Here is a 19,603-nt window from a genome sequence, read left to right on the forward strand (position 1 = left end):
ATTGAAACCTGGGAATCAATTTTTCTCTCATTTGTTCCTAGTGACGAGTATTCGAGTGAGATTAATAAGTGCGTGTCTCGACTTTGTTACGTCGATGTTGCTACTTTCGGGCAAAGAATCAATGGCTGCTGCAACAAGATTAGCATGCTTTATTGCTAGCTCTGTCGTCATCTGTATTCCACGACTCTTCCATACGTACTCGAGAGCCTGCAACCGTAAAATTTGGTGAATTGAAATGCATATTCACCGGTTCGATTTAAGTAGCATCGGGGTTGCAAATTCAAACTTGCTGAATCACCGATTTTAACCAAGGAAACTCTTCCATAGCAAATAATATTGGAGCAGTTACAATTCCCTGCAAAAAACATTGTACACCGGTGTCTGAATATATGCTGGACCCGGATACTTACAAGAAAACGAGGAGTATGTCCTAATATATGTCGGATACAGATGTAGATGCAGGTCACGATGAATTACCTGCCGTATATCAGATAAAGAACCCTTTCCCAGGGAAGCTGATGTGCCTGTGACATCGTCTACGAATTAATATGCCAATCCCTAGGAAATTTATTTGAAAGAATTAGGGGACGGGGAAAAGAAAAATACACGTAAAACACCAACTATGTTTCTTGAACTTAGGTGAGTTTTTAGAGACCATAAGTTTTTTTTAGCGGCATTATCTATTGCGACGTTTTTTTGCAGCGCTTTCAAAAAAAACACCGTTAAAAATCTATTTTTGCTGTAGTGCCATATCCAAATATGTGTTAGGACACAAATGCCATAAAACTCGAGATGGCATTTTACGAAATTTACAAGCCAAATTCTTGCCGTATTCGAAAGCCGACATTGCAACTTCGGGTGTTTGATCGGATGAAAGGGCCATTGCTTTGCAACTGTTGGAGAAATCATTATATTTTCTGGTTAAAATATATTTTAAGAAAAAGCTAACTTCATATTTTTTATTTAAAAATCTTAATCCAAACATCAAAATCGGTTAATTTGGCATAATGTTAATTACGATTCCCTCACGTAATATATCATATGATTGATAAAAAATAAGCATTTTAAGTTAATAGGTTTAAAATTAAAAAAATAAGAAAATTAATCTTTTAATTTTTAAAGTGTAGGGACTAAATCTCAAATTAAATAGAAGTACAGGGACTAACAAATATTAACCATTTTGTCAAGTAAATACCCTTTAAAAATAGAGTACTCATAAACATTAGATTAAGAGAGGTATAGAATTTGTATTGATATAATAAACCATGATAAAAGAAGATTGAAACTATATTCCAAAAGAATTAGGGACCAAAATCTCACACAAATTTCTCACAATTACAAATGTTATATAAAATTGTATTCAATTTCCATGCTTAGCTCAAAACAAGAAGAAGAAAAAACCCTTTAAAATCTTTCCCCAAAAAAATTCCCATTAAATTTTCAATTTTTTTTCCTTCAATGATACTAAAAATTGAGAGTTCCTTGCATTGCAAGAAACAAAAACACCATGGAAATGAGCAAAGGAAGAACAAGGAAAATCTTGTTTGAGATCCAAATTTCATGGCTTTTTTCATAGCACCCTTCTTCTAAAATTGTCTCTAGCTTTGAACAACTTGAGGATATTTTCGGAGATATGAGACGCGCGTGTGCCATTTCGACCCAATTCATCTGTTTCTTTGTTCTCACTCTTTTCATCATATAAAAGAATAAAAAATAAAAAAATATTTTTTGGGAATTTTTTTTTGGGAGTAATTGAAGATTAATTTAGAGTTTATATAGGAAAGGATTGTAAGGAAAAATACTAAAAATACATACAATAGAAAACAAAGAATGTTTAAAGATGGAGGCATGTGAGTTTTTTTCTATTTTTTTATATCAAAGCATATTTTATGGGATAATAATAGGATTTTATGTATTTTTTGGGATTTTAAAAAAATTTAGAATATTTTGTTTCTACTAAATAGAATAAAATAAAATAAAATAAAATTAGAATATTTTGGTAGATGAAGTTATAGTAAAATTTTAAAATTATACATGAATGTAAATTTAATGTGTAATTTGATACATGAACTTTGATCTGATGTAATTTGTTTGTGCCAATAACCTTTTAGCTTAATGGCAAGAACATTATGTTATAGACGTGAGAGCTTGAGTTTGATCCTAAGTAATTCCATTTCCTCTCTCAATTATACACATTTACATAAATAAATACATCAATTTATTTTTATATTGTATAAATATAATTATTTGATCATGTAATATATAAACATAAAATAATGCTATATTGACAATTGTGTTAATAGTTTACGAGAATTGGGTTAAATCAAAATTTTATATATAAAATTGCACAAAATCAAAAATTTTGTATAAAATTACACATTAAACTAAAATTTATGTGTAGTTTTGAGATTTACCCCTTTTAAGTTTTTGTTTATTGACATTATTGATCAAGATTTGAGTCATGTGTCACTCATTTCCCTCCCCAAAATTGTGTCTTAAATATTGTGAATTCAAGTAGGGTCGAGCTGGATTAAATTTAGGAATGGCAATGGATCAGATATTTGTGTTTTTGTTGAATTATTATAATATGAAATTGTAAATTTGCTTAAAACTTTGAATCAGTTTATTATCTGTAAATTATTCAATTTCGAATTAAATATATTATTCGTCATATATCTAAATTAGTAAAAAAAATATTCAAAGTTTCTAATCATTTTAGATATCGAGATCAAATTTAAATCGATAAATTTAGTTTGGCATAATGTCAAATTTTGTGAATTTGGTCATTATTTTTGAGTTAAATTTGGCCCTTAACCTTTTGGAAAGAGTCAAATTTAACCATCAACATTTTGAAAAAGAGTTGAATTGATTTTTTAAAGGAAAAATTGACTAAAATGTTAAATTTTTAAAACGGTAGCCGCATGGGTAATCTACATATGTTTCATGTTAATTTTTTAAAATTTTAAGAACTTTTTATAATCCTTTTGAGTTTTGATTTTTTTATAATTTTAAATTATTTCTTGATGTGTCACATAAGATAAATAATGTCATGTGGACTATCACGTAGGTTGTCAAGCCAATTTCGTTAAAAATTAATATTTTAATTAGTATTTTCATTGAAGAAAAGTAAATTGATACTTTTGAAAAATTAATGGCCAAATCTAGTTCAAAAAATAATAGAGGCCAAATTGACAAAATGTAAGCGTTTGAGAACTAAATTGACAGAATGTAAATGTTTCAAATAATGGATATCTAATATATCTATTCGCATCAGCTTTAAATTCAGGACAAATAATAATTTTATAATACAAATCTAAATATTATCTAAATCCGTAATAATCAAGTGTGCAAAAACACAAATTGAATATCGTAAATATTCGAATTTACAATCCGAATTGTAAATCATTGATTTTAAATAATGATATAAACTAATGGGTTAAAAGGTTGAAATATCATTAAGATTTAAATAAAATTTTAATAATATGTCACAAGTCTTCTATTAGATTAATCAAAATTTGACCTATTCAAATAATTTTCTATTTTAGATAGTATTTATTAACTAAAAATTTGATCAATTTGAACATTTCGCCTGTCCCTAGATATGGTGTCTAGTTTAATTAGGTGTTGCTTAAATTGAATCGATTGGAGCAACGATTGGAGAATGATTCAATTAGAAATATAAAATCAATTTATTTACGAATCAATACGAATTGATTAAGTTAAATTAAAATATTAGTTAAATCAATTTTATAAATTTTTCCTAAATAATTTACTTCCTTTGAACCACTCAAATTAAATAACCATCAATTTGATCATCGATATAATTTTAATCTAACTTTAGTTCTCAATTTAATTATTTCGATCTTTTATTCAACCCATCAACTGAATTTGAAATTTTTTTCAACGAACTGATGGGTCATTAAGGAGGATTACTTTGATCAATGAAGATTGAGATTCTTTGCTTGCTTGGATCTTTTACCAATCAAATCTGAAAGAGCAATCAATTTAGAACCTGACCAACTGGTCAAATCACTGGTTTATTGGTTCAACTGATTTGATCAGTCTTTCCAATTCGATTAAACAAATCATTAAAAATTCATAAAAATAAAGAGATATATTAAAAGTCCGGTTCAACTAGTTCATTGTCCAATTCAACCGATTCATACCGATTCCTGAATCAAACGATTCAAAACCTCTCTAGACTAGCACCCCAACCAATTCCCGATCCAACTAGTTCAACTGACCGGTCTAATCTGGCTCGAACAAAAGTTTTGAATACAATATGATACAAATATCACAAAAACATGAAAATAATGTAATAAATACGACACGATATATTAATATAATAAGTTTAAAACATGTATTATATTAACATTTACACAACTGAGACAAAAAAGAAAAACATGAATCTCCATATATTATATTTTTCAAACATAATGAAAATTTCAAATGCTATTTAATCTATAATTTTTACATTGATTTTATATTTACCTACAAAGGGATTGCCTGATAATATTTTCTCTGGTTCAACTATAAACAATGTATATATAACCCAGCTAGTGATGCCACTCGATTTTTCTCTTCTCGTTTTTTCCTAATTCCGAGACGGAATACCTAAATGTGCTTTTTTCCGGATTATGATATAAAATCACTCACCGATGAGAAAGCTCAAATGTATGTCGATCTTGTCCGAATCACCCTGAAAAGCTTTTCCTGTTCCAAGGTAAATAGCTCATGTCTCCATAGGGCCTGCAAACGGTACGATTATGACTCGGTTAACGCCTTTTATAATATATGAAGAGATGATATCCGTTCTTTAGAGATAAAATTATGTTGTATTACCTCTTGAAATTTTACCTTCGATATTTTACATGTAGCAACACGAAGATGATAGCAAGCGTAAGAGAAGAACATCCGACAAAGACACAAGCATGGCCGAGAAAGTCGTTCTTTCCTCCTAACCAGCTTGACGTTGAAAGGACGAGCTTCTTTTTACCACCAAAACTATAAGTGTTGTAGTTGTTCATAAGATTGACTACTACGACATCATCAACATCCAAATCTTCTTCGATTCTCCCGTACAATTTCCGGAAGCTAGGGAGAGCAGATGTACGCATCCATACAATAAGATCTTCCTGGTCGCTTAGCTAATTAAATGCATCCGTTCAGCCGGGCCACAAAAAGGGCAAAGAAAAGTGGTTATTGGAGTTCGGAAACAGGTGTTTTTGGTAGTTAATAAGTAATTGGGTAAACTACAATAGAAATCACCCAACTATAGGTTTTTTCTTTTTTTGTCACCTAACTATGAAATGGAAACATCAAAAAATATAAGATAGTTGGGTGACCAAAAAAGAATCGGAAAGACCATAGTAGAAAATCTCAATACCAAGCTAATACTTACAGGAATTTCCGGATTCAGTTTTCCACCACCAATCAAGGTTCCATTTTGGAAATTGAAAGGATATACGTTCTTTCCGAATTTGTGGCCCCGATCACTCTTCCACGCAATGTTTTTCCTGTTCACTTTGAGTTCTGCTCCCTCACGAATAAATTCAAATGTATCATTAAATAAACTCCATGCTATCAATCCGCAAGGAACAATAGGCCTATTGTTATTCGACTCCACAGGTTGACAATAACTTGTGTCATGATACTTCTGGCCATCCAAGAGTTGCTTATCGCTTCTGCTTTTGACGTACCTGGAAAACATTTAAAACAAACAAAGTGCAAATTGAAGAAACAATGGACATTAAAGAAAAATGTAATATAGCTCTGAATCAATTTATCATCAGTGTTGATTGAGTTAAAGCATTAAATGATTAGGTGAAAGAGCCTGCACCTTCGATGGTTCTGATAATAATTATCAAGTTGATAGTAAATGTAAATTGGAGCTTTCATGTACTTGTGCACCTACAAAACAAGTTATAGATGCAAAATAAACAAACATTAAAAAAAAATCCACGGTGAACTAACATTTTAAACGCATTCCGTGAAGAAGAAAAACAAAGACGTGTTACCAAAAATGCACCTACATTTGAAGCGAGTAGCTGTTTACCTCAGCATCTATCCATGAGGGTTTATATACTATTTGGTACTTGAGTTTAGCTTTAATGTTCAATTTGGTACCTGAGTTTTCTTTGTCCCAATTTGGTACTCGAGTTTGGCTATAATGTTCCATTTGGTACCTTTGTTTTTTCCATTTGATACTTGAGGGATTTTTTGTCCCAATTAAGTACCTACGGTTTTTTACAAAAGCACACATGCCAAATATTCATTGGGCCACATGATGCCGTTTGGTCTTAGATACCAAATTGAACATTAAATCCAAACTCAGGTACCAAATTGAATATTGAAGCCAAACACAGGTACTAATGGTATATTAACCCTAAAATAAGAAGGACATGCTAAGGTTATGGTAAAAGGATAGGAAGAAATACTATCCACAAAAAGAGGCAGAAATTATCATGAGTCAAAGCATTGGAAACTTTAGAAGAACATTTGGTGGAAAAAAATAGATCCAGCATTTTAAACGTTCTCAAACATATTGAAAAAAGAAGTTAAGTTGATTTCACCAACTAGTTCGAGTTTGATAGATGGTAAGGCAAATTTACCGTGCATTAGTTCAGTTAGCCTTCCTTCCAATTCAAATAAACTCACAGATAACCAGAGGTTTTAACTCAGTAAATTTCAAAGCCTAAGTAATAATCCAGAAAGACAGAGGCACTCAGTTGCAGTCTTAACTGCAGTGTAACGCCTTGTAATGACTGCCGAAGAAAAGGTATATAGCTCGGCATATAGTGAAATGCAAGACACCTTCCATGTAATAGGCGGAACTGGCTATGCTAACTTAAAGGTTACTTAAAAGGAAGTAAAGATTGTCACACTGAAGATATATCAATAAAGAAAGGGAAGTATCACCTTCATGAAACGAGAACAATTCTTGGGAATTGAGTCATCTTGGATATATGAAACTTTATCCATTCTAGATGGCTCAGGTACACAATCAATATCATATCGGTCCACAATTTCAACAACCTACCAATCAAATAGAAAAGGTTATCCACATGTATGTTCTCGATAGAACAACAGATGCTAGGAAAAGAAGTACAATAATAACTTGACACATGAGATAACAAGAACCATAGAATGGATAATTACACAATGAGAAGCACGCAGAGTGACCAGGCCAACAGGAATGAAAATGACACCCATAAACAAAAATATTGCTATAACCTGCAGAAGTGAAAATGACACTATAAAATTAGATAAGAACCAGCATTAAAGACAGCCAACACTACAAAGTGCAAGTTAAATATTAACCAGAGATAAATTAAAAATTGAGGATTAAAGAGAGTTGTCATGCTCTCACCCATCCTGGTGTTAAGACAGGTTTGCAAGCCGGAAGACTTTGCTGAGTAAACAGATAAAAAGCTGCAAAACAACCATAACAAGCAAAATGTTATGAGGCAATATTCAATTGCTTGCCAGACTGACAAACAAAATTGGAGAAAATTGCAGACAGCTTTGCCGCCACTTCATATAATATAGTACTTCTGATATGAAAGCCAAAATTGCAATGAAATGCAGGCCCAGGCTCACAGTTGAGTATCAATGCATATGCATTTATGCATGTCTACATATCATCCAACCTTCTTTTGTTAGCAGTTAGCAAAACTATCCATATATTTCAAATTTTAACATGTTCTAACCAAAAATAGTCCAGTATATAACAGATCATTTTTACTTGATGGTGATTATGGAGAGAAGATTCAAACAAAGCACCATCTTTCCACTGACTATTCTCACTGCTGCAACTCCACAAGTAGAAAAGATTCGACGACACATGCTTGCACACACTAATGAGAGAACAGCCTCTGTTGCATGTGAGGACACAGTGACATGGACGAACAAATTTGCTTACACTTTTCTAGCACACACTCATAGAAAAATGCAAACAATGCAGGTAATGGATACATAAAGAGAACAAAAGAACTTGTATTTTGAAGCAATTATGTTTGTTTGTACATCTTCACATGTAGATGGAGCTTGAGCACATGCACAATAGATAGGGAAGCATGCATATTCTTGCCTCTGCAGCCGTCCTAGGTGGGTAGTGCGTGAGGATCTCTTAGGGTGTCTATTTCAGAGAGAGAGAGAGAGAGTGTGTGTGTGTGTGTGTGTGTGTGAATCTAAATAAAACCAAACCAACAAATATATTAAGTAAAAAACCCTCTAAGTCCAAAAACTAAAAACATTGAGTTAAAATAGAAAACCTGTTTCTCTGGCTCTGTGTCTCTCTCTATCCGTATCCATCAGTTCTGAAAACCCGGATTCGATGTTCTACCAATCCCTTAATGCAATCTTTGAGTTCCTGTATAACAACAGACCAATCAAGGTGGTAAAGCACAAACCTTCACAAAGGAAACAAAATCTCATCTCTATGCATGCACTTTTACTTAAAATTCAGTATTAAACCTCTGTTATAACAAAACACAATTCAACTACATTCTACATTTCATCATCTTCACTCTTCAATCCACATGCAACATTTCTCAGGAAGATGCATTTTACAATGTTGATTCCATTCCATTTCCTTAGCTCCCCTCCCTCTAGGTTACAAATTCATTAAGTATATCTCCAATTAAAGTCAAATAAATCTCATCATGGCTTCGAATTTAAAATACCTTATTATACAATTTGCAAGAAAACAAACGGATCATGAAGTTACGAATTGCAAATCTACAATAATTTCATTAATCCAGAAGCTAAGTAATAAATGATACAAAACATTATTTCTACGCATGCACTTTTACTTAAAACTCAGTATTAAACCTCTACTAGAAGATAATTCAACTAAATTCTACATTTCATCATCTTCATCATTCGAACCACATCCAACAATTCTCCAAGCACATGCATTTCACAATGTTGATTCCATTCCATTCCCTTTCATTCCTCAGTTTCCTTCCCCCTATGTTACAAATTCATAAGTATAGCTCCAATTAAACTCGAAACAGAGATCAATCTCATCATAGCTATGAATTTAAATTATCTTATTCTGTGATTTCCAAGCAAACAAACGGAGCATAAAGTTACAAATTGCAATCTACAACAATTTCATTAATCCTGAATCTAAAACTTCTCCATCCTGAAGCTAAGTAATAAACAATCCAAAACATTATCTCTATGCATGCACTTTTACTTAAAATTCAGTATTAAACCTTACTAGAAGATAATTCAACTACATTCTACATTTCATCATCTTCATTATTCAGTCCACATCCAACATTTCTCTAAGCACATGCATTTTACAATGTTGATTTCATTCCTAGGTTACATAAGTATAACTTAAACTCAAAACAGAGATCAATCTCATCATAGCTTCAAATTCAAAATACCTAATTCTACAATTTCCAACCAAACAAACGTAGCATAAAGTTACAAATTCCAAATCTACAATAATTTTATTAATCCTGAATCTAGAAAACTTCTCCATCCTGAAGCTAAGTAATAAACGATCCAAAACATAATTTCTACACATGCACTTCTACTTAAAATTCAGTATTAAACCTCTACTAAAAGATAGTTCAACTACATTCTACATTTAATCATCCTCATCATTCAATCCACATCCAACATTTCTCTAAGCACATGCATTTTACAGTGTGTGGTTCCATTCCTAGGTTACAAACTCATAAGTATAGCTCCAATTATACTCAAAGCAGAGATCAATCTCATCATAGCTTCGAATTTAAAATACCTAATCCTACAATTTCCAACCAAAAAAACAGAGCATAGAGTTACAAATTTCAAATCTGCAATAATTTCATTAATCCTGAATCTAGAAAACTAGTCTATCCTAAGTAATAAATATTCCAAAACATTAACTAGGTTTTCACTTTTCTTTTCTCTCACATCCACGACAAGCTGTCCATAGCTCCGATCAGCTAAAAACAAAGAACTCAATAACGAGAAAAGAAGATCGAATTAAAACCAAAAGTAAAGCAAAAAATATAGAGAGATTTACCTGACTTGGTGAGAGCTTTGAAAATGGAAGGTCCGTTAGGGCTTTCTTTTATTCGTTAATTGAATCAAAAAGTGAAAAAGATTGCTTTGGTTCAAGAAATTAGAATCTTTTAAATCTGAAATTTCAATTTCCTAAGAGGGAAAAAAGGGAAAGGGAAAAAGGAAAATGCCAAAGTCAAGCAAAATAAAATAAAATGATAATATTTTTTTTATTTGGGATAAAGGAACCTTTAGTCCCTAAACTTGATCATTCTTTTCATTTTGATCCCTAAACTTGAAAATTTCCTAAATTTGAAATTGTGTCACACCTGTGGTAGTTGGTATTGTACCGGTACCAACCGTACCGTCCTGATCCTCAACGATACTAAGTAATATGGGTTTTGTTCTAATCAAGATTTCGATGTGTACCGATCGTTCCATTGTGTTTTAATTAATACCAACTTCGTACTGGCCCATACTAATTGATATAAGATTTTAATAACCTAAACTTGCTTTTGTTTTTTATCTTAAATATTGGAAAAATTGCATTTCAACTTAAAACAAAATTATTAAATTAAGTTATCCAACCTAATTTATATTTTTATATAAATATATTTGTATGAATGGAATTTAGATATATTTGCATGTAAATATAATATATAATTTATTAAAAATTAGACTATAAATATAGATATGTGTGTGAAAAAATAAAAATGTAGATAAACTTGAAATGGTAAAACGAAACACATCGGTACTGATACGTACCACTATCAAAACAAAAAGATATGTTACTGACTACCTTGGTCATGCCATCACACTTTAATAGATTTCAAATTTGAGGATCAAATTGAAAAAAGCTACCAAGTTTTAGGACTATTATAGATAAAAAAAATTCAAAGACCAAGATGAAACAAATTACCAAATTTAGGGACTTGCTTTTATCCCTTTCATTATTAGTTCTTTTTGGGTAAACTACATTAGTAGTCATCCAACTAATGGTTTTTCTTTTTTAGTCACCAAACTATGAAAAGTTATAAAATAGTCATTCAACTATTCAATTTTTTTGTCTTTCCTGGTCATCCAACTATCTTATTTTTTTGGATGTTTTCATTTTTTACGTTGAATAGTTGGATGATCATGTTGTAAATTTTCGCAGTTAGGTGGCCTCTACTGTAGTTTACCATTAATGAATGTACTTGAGAGGTCCCTGTATTATAAAAAATTGATCAAACTAGTCCATCTACTATTAAATGGATTAATTTAGTCATTGTACTATTAAAAAGACTCAAGTAGAGCTATATTAGAATAAAATTATCATTTACTATTTAAAAAATATCTTTATTGTTTAATAGAGTTAATATTTTTAAAGTTTTATAGTTTTGTAAATGAAATATTTTGTTTGACATCGAATCGCAATTGAAAAAAATAATTTTCAAGACATTTTTATATGGTAAATATTATTTTTGTTACAATTTGGACTTATTTGATTCTTTTTAATAGTATAAGGACTAAATTGATCCATTTAATAATATAGGGATTAATTTGATACAGTGTCTATAATACAAGGACCTCCCACGAAATTTAACCTTTACCCATTCTTCTTTTTCTAGAAACACTTTTGGACACTGTCATAAACAGGTATTAGAGTTGCTTGCAAAGTACAAAAATATGGACTTCGATAAACAAAAGGAGCCACAAAGCCAAAACATTCTTCAAAATCGAACCAATGAGCCAAGAACAGCAACAACCTCCGCCGTCACCTCCGTTGGATTCTCAGCCAGATCCTCCTCCTGCTCCGCCGCTTCCATTCGATCCCAGTCGAAGTAGCTCTTTTTCTCCCTTTTTTTTTTTTATTTCTGGGTTTTCTTTTTTTCTTTTTCCATTTAAGGGATTTTGATTGTTGTGCTTTCATGTTTCTCTCTCTCTCTCTCTCTCTCTCTCTCTTTATTATGAATTTGGGTTTTTAATTTTGAGAAAATTGAAGGGTGTTTGTAGTTAAATAAGTTTGATTATTTGTTGAAAAATCATCTGTTTTGCTTAAGAAAAAACTGGCTAACATTTGTTTTGAATTCATATGCATACATGTAAAATTAGAAGCTTTTTAATTACTTCTTTGATTGGTTTGGAATTATAGCTATTTATGGTGTTGATGAGAGCTTGGGTTTGTGGTTTAAAGGAGGCCTTTGCTGAACATGATGCTTTGCCAATGGGTTTAGAGTTATTTAGCTAGAGTGGATTTATGGTTTTGTGGTTATCATCAAACACTTTTATGAAACCTCGCATTCTCTGTGTTTGATTAGTTCGAAGCCTTCATTGGAACTATAGCTATTATGGTGTTGAGGAGAGCTAGGGTTGTGGTTGAAGGACCCCCTTTACTTGAACCAAGAGCTTTGCTAATGGGTTTAGAGTTATTTGGCTAGGGAGGATTTAGGGTTTTGTGATTATCATCCATTGCTTTTATGAACCTCGCATATCTGTGTTTGATTCATTCGAAGGCTTTGTCAGAACTATAGTTATTGTGGTGTTGATGAGAGCTGGGTTTGTGGTGTAAGGCCGACTTTACTTGAACCAGAAGCTTTGCTAATGGGTTTAGAGTTATTTAGCTAGGGAGGATTTAGGGTTTTGTGATTATCATCAAACACTTTTATGAAACCTCACACCCTTTGTGTTTGATTAATTCAAAGCATTTGTTAGAACTACAGCTATTACGGTTTAAGGATGCCTTTACTTGAACCAAAAGCTTTGCTAATGGGTTTAGAATTATTTGGCTAGAGAGGACTTAGAGTTTTGTGATTACCATTGGAACGCTTCTATGAACCTTGCACTCCCTGTGTTCGATTAATTCGAAGCACTTATCAGAACTATAGCTATCTATGGTGTTGATGAGAGCTAGGGTTGTGGTTTAAGGAGACCTTCACTCGAGCCAATTGGTTTTAGTGTTATTTGGCTGGGTAGGATTTAGTGTTTAGTTATTATCCTCAGAATGCTTTTATGAACCTCGCACTCTCTGTGTTCAATTAATTAGATGTATTTGTCAGAACTATAGCTATTATGCGGTTGATGACAGCAAGGGTTTTTTGGTTATAGGATGCCTTTAATCAAATCAGGGCGGTAGCTTTGTTAACAGGTTTACAGTTATTCTGCTAGGGAGGATGTCCGGATTTTCCAATTTATGAACCTCGTGCTCTGTTTTGCATCATCTCTCAATATATATATGTTTGTGCAGTGATCGGCATCATTAAGAGGAAGGCCTTAATTAAAGAGTTAGCTGCCGTATACCATGCCGAATGCCTAGCAAAATGTCAAGAACTTCTGGAGCTTCAGAAAAAGTGGGATGAGGTATTTTATTTATGCACCTTTTGATTTCAACACTTCCTTCACATTGTTCTCATAAATATAGAGCAAGACTTGAACTTATTAACGTATAATTATGATTATCTGTCATACGAAACCTTAGTTCGTGATTGTTTCTGATGTCTAGTCTGCATGATATGCAAATGTTTTGTACATAATTGAACATATTTCAACCATTCCGGATTACCGCAAATTGTCACTGCCCCTTTAGAACTGGGAGAAAAAGTTATATCTCAGTCGTGTTTGTGTAGCAGCTAATTAAGAAAAGGAAAAGCAAATATTCCTTCCGATTTTATAATGCTGTTATCATAATTCATAGGGATACATAGTCCAATCCCTACCTTATCAATTCAAGGACTTTCATGGCTTTATGTTTACGGGAATAGTAGCATTCCACTATAGTAATCATTTTCTCACCATTTGCAGCCATTTATCGATCTCAAAATCCCCGACGATTTGAGGAAAGAGAAAATAAGGCCCTCAAAACGAGTAAAGAAGTCTCGCTAAGCATATGGTAAGATTTGAGCATAATCTTTGTTGCATATCTATTAACATTTTTGTTACTTTAAGCTTAGCTGAATTTATAAATGCAAAATCATGAATGTTTTGCCCAATTTACTGTATGTTGAATGGTCTCAGTACCCATCCATCATTTAAGTGGTCAAATAGAATTACAAGCATTCATATCTATATATACCTATTTGCAGATGATCTGATGAATCCGGGATTTTTTTTACTTTCCTGCATCCACAGACGAAGCATCTCTCGAAACAAGCAAGCGGAGGCCAAAAAAGGAATCGATCAGGATTTCCTGTTTCCTAACAACATAAGGGCATTTTAACTTTATTGTCTAAAACACAATCACATTTATGATGTTAGCACTTTGTATCATAGTCAATCTAATTAGGGTTAGTAACTATCATTGTGCTTGATTGAGCATCCTATAGTGGCTGCAAGTCCCAAGGTTATTGATCTACATTTGTTTCTACTCATTTTCATGTAAGGTGGTTTGGATTTTGGTATCCATCCTTTTCTTTAAAAATTTGTGCTTGATAGATAATCTAGTTGTTTCATGCAATCACACTTATATCTAATACGTTAGAAACTCGAATCTAATTATCTACAACCCTTTCCCCAATCCTATATTGACATATATGTCCATCCCAAAATAATAACTTGATTATTCGATCCACTTTAGTATTTAGTACTTTTTTTCTACTTTGAGACTTTAACTAGGCAACCATGTCTACGTTGGTCATTGAACTTGGCAAATGTAAGAATGGCATAACACTATAAAATTGTGACATATCATCGTTATTTGACACAATCTCACGTTATCAAATATGAAACCGAAGTCCAAGAACCAAAATGACAAAAAGAAAAGTGTAAAAATACTAAAGTAAATCTAATTGACAAGTTTGGGGACTAAAAGTTATATTAACCAAAATCTCCCTTGGGGTGAAACAAGCAAAGTACATTCAGAACATAGACCACACAATAAAAGTTAAATTTGCAAAATAACTATTGATAGCAACCTTAGTTGAAACAAAGCAGAGTGGGCACATTTTAGTCTTGTACACTGATTTTTCATAGTTGATGTCTTCATTCACCCAAATCTTCACCTAAGTTCAGACCGGAACCCTTTCATCACCTAGCACGGCTGTTTCGAAGTGGCAACCATTGTTTTATCACCAAATCATATCATAGTATTCAGGATAGAACTAATACGATCAAACTAAGTTCTAGTTCTGACCTCTATCGTGCATCCATAGAATGGTTCAAAGAATCCATGGAACTTTATCAAATAAACATTAAAAAGCTAAGTGTAAATTACATTTCTTAATGAACTTCACATGTATATAACATAAAGCATGGCATGATCATATACCTACAATATTCACATATAGAAGGATTATAGATTAGAAAAAAAGGGACTACAAACTCAAAGCTCTTACATCATCAAATTAGTTGTAGGTGTCCATTGTGACAAGCATATGCCTGAGATTAGTAAAACAACCAGCAGATGCATTTTGGCAATCTGTTCAAATGCTTGCACCGCATTATCAACAAGCATGGATCAGTTTCATTGGCGGTCTAAAGCAATGTTAGCATTCATAGGAAACTGCCCTGAGACTACACTACGATATGTAACAATTTTTTGTATGAGCATTGGCTTTCCAAAGTATGCTATCCATCCTCCCCCTTGACCATTGTGCTCAACCCGTTTCCCTGGAAACAGCAAAATGAACTTTAAATACAGAAAATGTGCATAAATAAAAAGGAAATGCAAGCAGAACAAAGAAGGTAAGGCATGCTATCAAAGTTACTAAAACTCCAGCACGGATATGTTCATTTATTTTCAAGAATCCAGATACGAGTTTTGGAGGCATTCCATGATGTTTACCCGGACAAGCAATTTCAATAAAAGGTTTCTCACATCTCAAATGAAAATTGAAATCCAAATCCCACCATACACAACCACCAATTCAATATGCATGCTTCCCCCTCAATACATATGCATCACCAAAAGAAATCAATAGCATAAAACTATGTTATTAAAGATGATCTTATGTAAACGAATGCAACTCATAGCATTACATGTACCAATAACTTAAAACTTATTAACTAAACAATAACATAGGATCAAATCATTTGCTCCTCTATACAGCAACTGAGACTTTTTACCTTAGCAGATCCGAAGGTGAGTATCAAAACGAGTTCATCTCCAAGCAGTAAGTCCTTCTCTTAACCAGCATCTTAGCCGCAGTCCCATAAGGCTCTTCAAAAGCATTCGATAACCAAGAAGAATCCGAAACCTCGTTTTTGGAAGCAGATTGTTCACTAGGCCTAATAGCAACCAAAGTAGCACCTTTTAAAACAACCCCATCAGGCAATTCCAAGTAAGGAGCATACCAAAGCCTCATATTCAACGCAGGCACCAATGTCCTTTTCGAAGCAGAAGAAGCCGATAATGGCTTCACTCGCAATTCCTCGAGCTGATCCCTGTTCATACAAAGCACCCCTTGTCCATCTGCATCGGTTAAGACCAAGCTATCCAGCGTTTTATGATCAGCAATTATCGGTTGAAGCAAATAATGCCTCGCTGATGCTGCGATTAACGAACTAATCGTCCAAACAACCCTTAATTTCAAGCCACCGTTAGTATAAAACGTTTCTGGGATACTACCGTTATCGTCACCGTTGCCGAAGCCAAATTCCGGCGAAATCCCATTGTTAATAACGGAAGCAGCTCCAAGGATGACGCAATTATCAAGTGTTGACCCAAAATCAGCTCTCCACTTCAAAAGAACACCATCATCAATCCCTAACTCACCACTGGGTAATTCGATTCGTAGGAACCGAATCTCGTTAAAATTCCTAAGAACCTGCGTCGGAGAATGATGGGTAACCCCACCATGATCCATTTCCCCATCATCACCAACACCAGGAGCAACGAACAACGAAGACGACGAAAGGGAATTTAGGGTTTCATTCAAAACCGACCGTTTAGGACCAAGGAATTGACCCAAAGCTTGAAGCGGTTTAACAATGCCTCCGAAAACAAGACGAAAGAGATTCGAAAAAGGACCAACGAGAGCACGCGATTTATCCGATGAAGACGAAGAAGATGAACAATCGTCATCGGAGATAACACAATCGACTCGAACGACGACGTTTTCGACTTGAGGAACAAGGGAATGGAAACGACGGGAAACAACACAGCACCGGCCGAGAGCTTTAACGTCACCGATCTTGTTGAAGACTAAAAGAAGAACCGAGTCAGGAAGACGGTCGAAGTGATCGACCGGTTCGGGTTGATCCCGATCTGGATAAACCGAAGACATTGTTCTTTTCCCCTTGTTTAAAGGGAAAGAAAAGGGAAAAGGGTTGGATTCTGTGCCTAAGGAGAAAACAAAGCTTTAGAAAAAGGGTAGAGGGAAAAGGATATTAATGGTGGGATGAGATAGATCCACGTCTTTTTTTCTAAATTATGTTATTAGTCCCTATAATATACATTAATTTCATTTTAAGTCCTTGTAATCTAGAGGTGTTCATGGGCCGGGCGGCCCGGCCCGGCCTGACGGCCCGCCCGAAATGTGGGAGGGTTTGGGTAAAAATATAGGCCCGAAATATGGGCTTGGGTAAAAAACGAGGCCCGATTAAAAAATGGGCCGGGCCTCGGGCACAACTTTTTTTTGGCCTGCCCGCCCGAATAATAAATATTTTATTTTTATTTTTATTTTTAACTTTAAAATACTTTTAAAATACTTTTTTAATTTTTTAATTTTAAAATTTTTTAAATTTTTTAAAATACTTTTTAATTTTTAATTTTAAAATATTTTTAAAATACTTTTTTAATTTATATTTTAATTTTAAAATAAATTTTTGGTATTTATTTAAAAACGGGCGGGCAGGCCGGGCGGGCTTATGAATTTTTCCTGCCAGGCACAGGCAAAATTCTAGGCCCATATTTTGGTAGGCAGAAATTTTTCTAGGCAGGCCGAACCCGCCCGCCCATGAACACCTCTATTGTAATCTAATTTAATCGTTTTTAATCTTGGATTTTTTTTTTTAATTTCAATCCTGATCAAATGCTTGAACGCCCTGAGGGGGAGCAGCTAAAATGATAATTTCGATTTAGTTCTTTTGAAAACCATAAAAATATGAGCTAATATAATGGTAAAATTGTATTTCAGCTCTCATAAAAATATATAACTTAATCTTAATTCTCCTAAAAATACTTTTGGCTTTGCCTATAATTTTGGTTTTTTTTTTCTAAAATCTTGTGTAGTAGACATGTTATCGCATGTTTAATGTTGTGTCAGCTTGGTATTAATACATAATACTTGTAAAAAAATAAAACCAAGTCGTTTTAGTTAATTGATTTAACAACTAGGCAATTATTATTTGAGCCGAGACTGAAATTTCAGAATTTAAAAATGACAGGGACTAAAAAGTGATCAAATTGGATAATATTGATTAAATTCATAACTTACGCCTAGTATAAGAGTAATAGCAAAACTTGATTTAATGGATTTAACTCTTATCATTTGGACTAGGATTTCAATTTCAATTTTGAAAAGTACATGGACTAAAATTAGTCAAGCTATAGCATAAGGACTAAGTCCATATCTTACTCATATTATGGGGACTAATAGAAAAATTTAGCCTTTTTCTTATCTTTACACAGTATGGTTTTCATCCCTCTATCAAAATTTACAAGTTATTAATCAACTTAAACTACTTATTCTTTTCCTTATTTGTTGCAAATAAATTATTGAACTATTGATTTATGTTAATTTCTAGCATATAAATTACGAAATTATTTATTTTCGAACCAACGATATAATGACAATATTTAATAACGTTACGTAATTGTATTAATTTTTTTCAGTAAAACATAAAGATCAAATTTTATCAAATTAAAGTAAAAGAATTAATTTAACAGTTTCAATACAACGGAAGGATGCATTTAGAATTAGACCAAACTAAACGAAAATGTGTGAATAGGAAAAAATAGATCATTATCAACATGATAAAGGATTACTCATTTGTATATCCAAAGCCGGTAGCCTCGAATTGAGTTCGAATTCGACTCATATTTATACCTTAAATGATAAAATTAAAATCCGACCCATATTTTAAACGTTTCTATCCATAAAACTTTTTTTTTTTGATAAATTCTATCCATAAAACCTTACACAAAAGTGGTTGGGATCATATTTGTTGATAAGTTCATTGCCTTTTTAGAGTGAAACATCAAACTATTGGGGACCAATATTTTGATGTGATATAAGCTTTGGCAACATATCATATATTTTATTTATTTGTGTGTATATGTAAAAAATAGATAATATAATTATATTTGAGTGTTAAAAATATATAATTTTTATCAGATACAAGTATCAAATAACAGATTGGACTAAAAAATAACACAAGTACTATATTGAAAAAAGTGTTAAACTTGGATACCGAATTATATATTAAACCAAAACAAGTAACAATAAAAAACAAAATAACCCTTTGAGTCGGTTGAGTCTTAGCTCGATTAACATAAGCATTATTGCCAATGCAGGAGGACGTGGGTTCGAGTGCACTGAAGTGCATTATCCTTCTATTTATGAGTTGGAGAGAGGCTATAAGTAGTTCTAGACGTTGTTAAAAAAAGAAAACACCCTTTAAAACCCCCCACAAAACCATCCCACTCGAGGAAATTAAGACATTCTAATTTTATTATAAAAAA

General features: G+C 32.8%; 4 protein-coding genes across 7 annotated transcripts; 1 reads left to right on the forward strand and 3 right to left on the reverse strand.

Moving 5' to 3' along the window:
* Positions 1 to 27: 27 nt before the first annotated feature.
* LOC105772166 (solanesyl diphosphate synthase 3, chloroplastic/mitochondrial) lies at positions 28 to 883 on the reverse strand. The gene is made up of 4 exons (XM_012593477.1): positions 814 to 883; positions 478 to 536; positions 299 to 355; positions 28 to 207 (listed from the first exon to the last, which is right to left on the reverse strand). The coding sequence occupies exons 1-4, from the start codon at positions 881 to 883 to the stop codon at positions 28 to 30; spliced, it is 366 nt and encodes a 121-aa protein (XP_012448931.1).
* Positions 884 to 4,387: 3,504 nt separating this feature from the next.
* On the reverse strand, positions 4,388 to 10,188 carry LOC105772857 (putative ALA-interacting subunit 2). 3 transcript variants are annotated; one of them, XM_052632760.1, is made up of 10 exons: positions 10,028 to 10,183; positions 8,865 to 8,971; positions 8,274 to 8,371; positions 7,370 to 7,431; positions 7,159 to 7,233; positions 6,919 to 7,035; positions 5,840 to 5,910; positions 5,402 to 5,699; positions 4,858 to 5,147; positions 4,388 to 4,749 (listed from the first exon to the last, which is right to left on the reverse strand). In XM_052632760.1, the coding sequence occupies exons 3-10, from the start codon at positions 8,311 to 8,313 to the stop codon at positions 4,695 to 4,697; spliced, it is 1,008 nt and encodes a 335-aa protein (XP_052488720.1). In that variant the 5' UTR covers positions 8,314 to 8,371; positions 8,865 to 8,971; positions 10,028 to 10,183; the 3' UTR covers positions 4,388 to 4,694. The 3 variants fall into 3 exon arrangements, with proteins under 3 accessions (XP_052488720.1, XP_012449783.1, XP_012449785.1); XM_012594329.2 differs by lacking the exon at positions 8,865 to 8,971 and having other exon boundaries at positions 10,028 to 10,188; XM_012594331.2 differs by lacking the exon at positions 8,865 to 8,971 and having other exon boundaries at positions 4,843 to 5,147; positions 10,028 to 10,188.
* A 1,465-nt stretch (positions 10,189 to 11,653) lies between these two features.
* On the forward strand, positions 11,654 to 14,419 carry LOC105772858 (uncharacterized). Of its 2 annotated transcripts, none has more exons than XM_012594332.2 (4): positions 11,654 to 11,828; positions 13,232 to 13,344; positions 13,786 to 13,873; positions 14,067 to 14,419. In XM_012594332.2, the coding sequence occupies exons 1-3, from the start codon at positions 11,732 to 11,734 to the stop codon at positions 13,864 to 13,866; spliced, it is 291 nt and encodes a 96-aa protein (XP_012449786.1). In that variant the 5' UTR covers positions 11,654 to 11,731; the 3' UTR covers positions 13,867 to 13,873; positions 14,067 to 14,419. The 2 variants fall into 2 exon arrangements, with proteins under 2 accessions (XP_012449786.1, XP_012449787.1); XM_012594333.2 differs by having other exon boundaries at positions 11,655 to 11,828; positions 14,113 to 14,419.
* Positions 14,420 to 15,133: 714 nt separating this feature from the next.
* LOC105772856 (F-box protein At5g46170) lies at positions 15,134 to 17,286 on the reverse strand. The gene is made up of 2 exons (XM_012594328.2): positions 16,045 to 17,286; positions 15,134 to 15,588 (listed from the first exon to the last, which is right to left on the reverse strand). The coding sequence occupies exon 1, from the start codon at positions 17,202 to 17,204 to the stop codon at positions 16,068 to 16,070; it is 1,137 nt and encodes a 378-aa protein (XP_012449782.1). The 5' UTR covers positions 17,205 to 17,286; the 3' UTR covers positions 15,134 to 15,588; positions 16,045 to 16,067.
* Between the last annotated feature and the right edge of the window lie 2,317 nt (positions 17,287 to 19,603).

The sequence above is a fragment of the Gossypium raimondii genome, chromosome 6, assembly GCF_025698545.1.
Source record: "Gossypium raimondii isolate GPD5lz chromosome 6, ASM2569854v1, whole genome shotgun sequence".
Taxonomy (NCBI): domain Eukaryota; kingdom Viridiplantae; phylum Streptophyta; class Magnoliopsida; order Malvales; family Malvaceae; genus Gossypium; species Gossypium raimondii.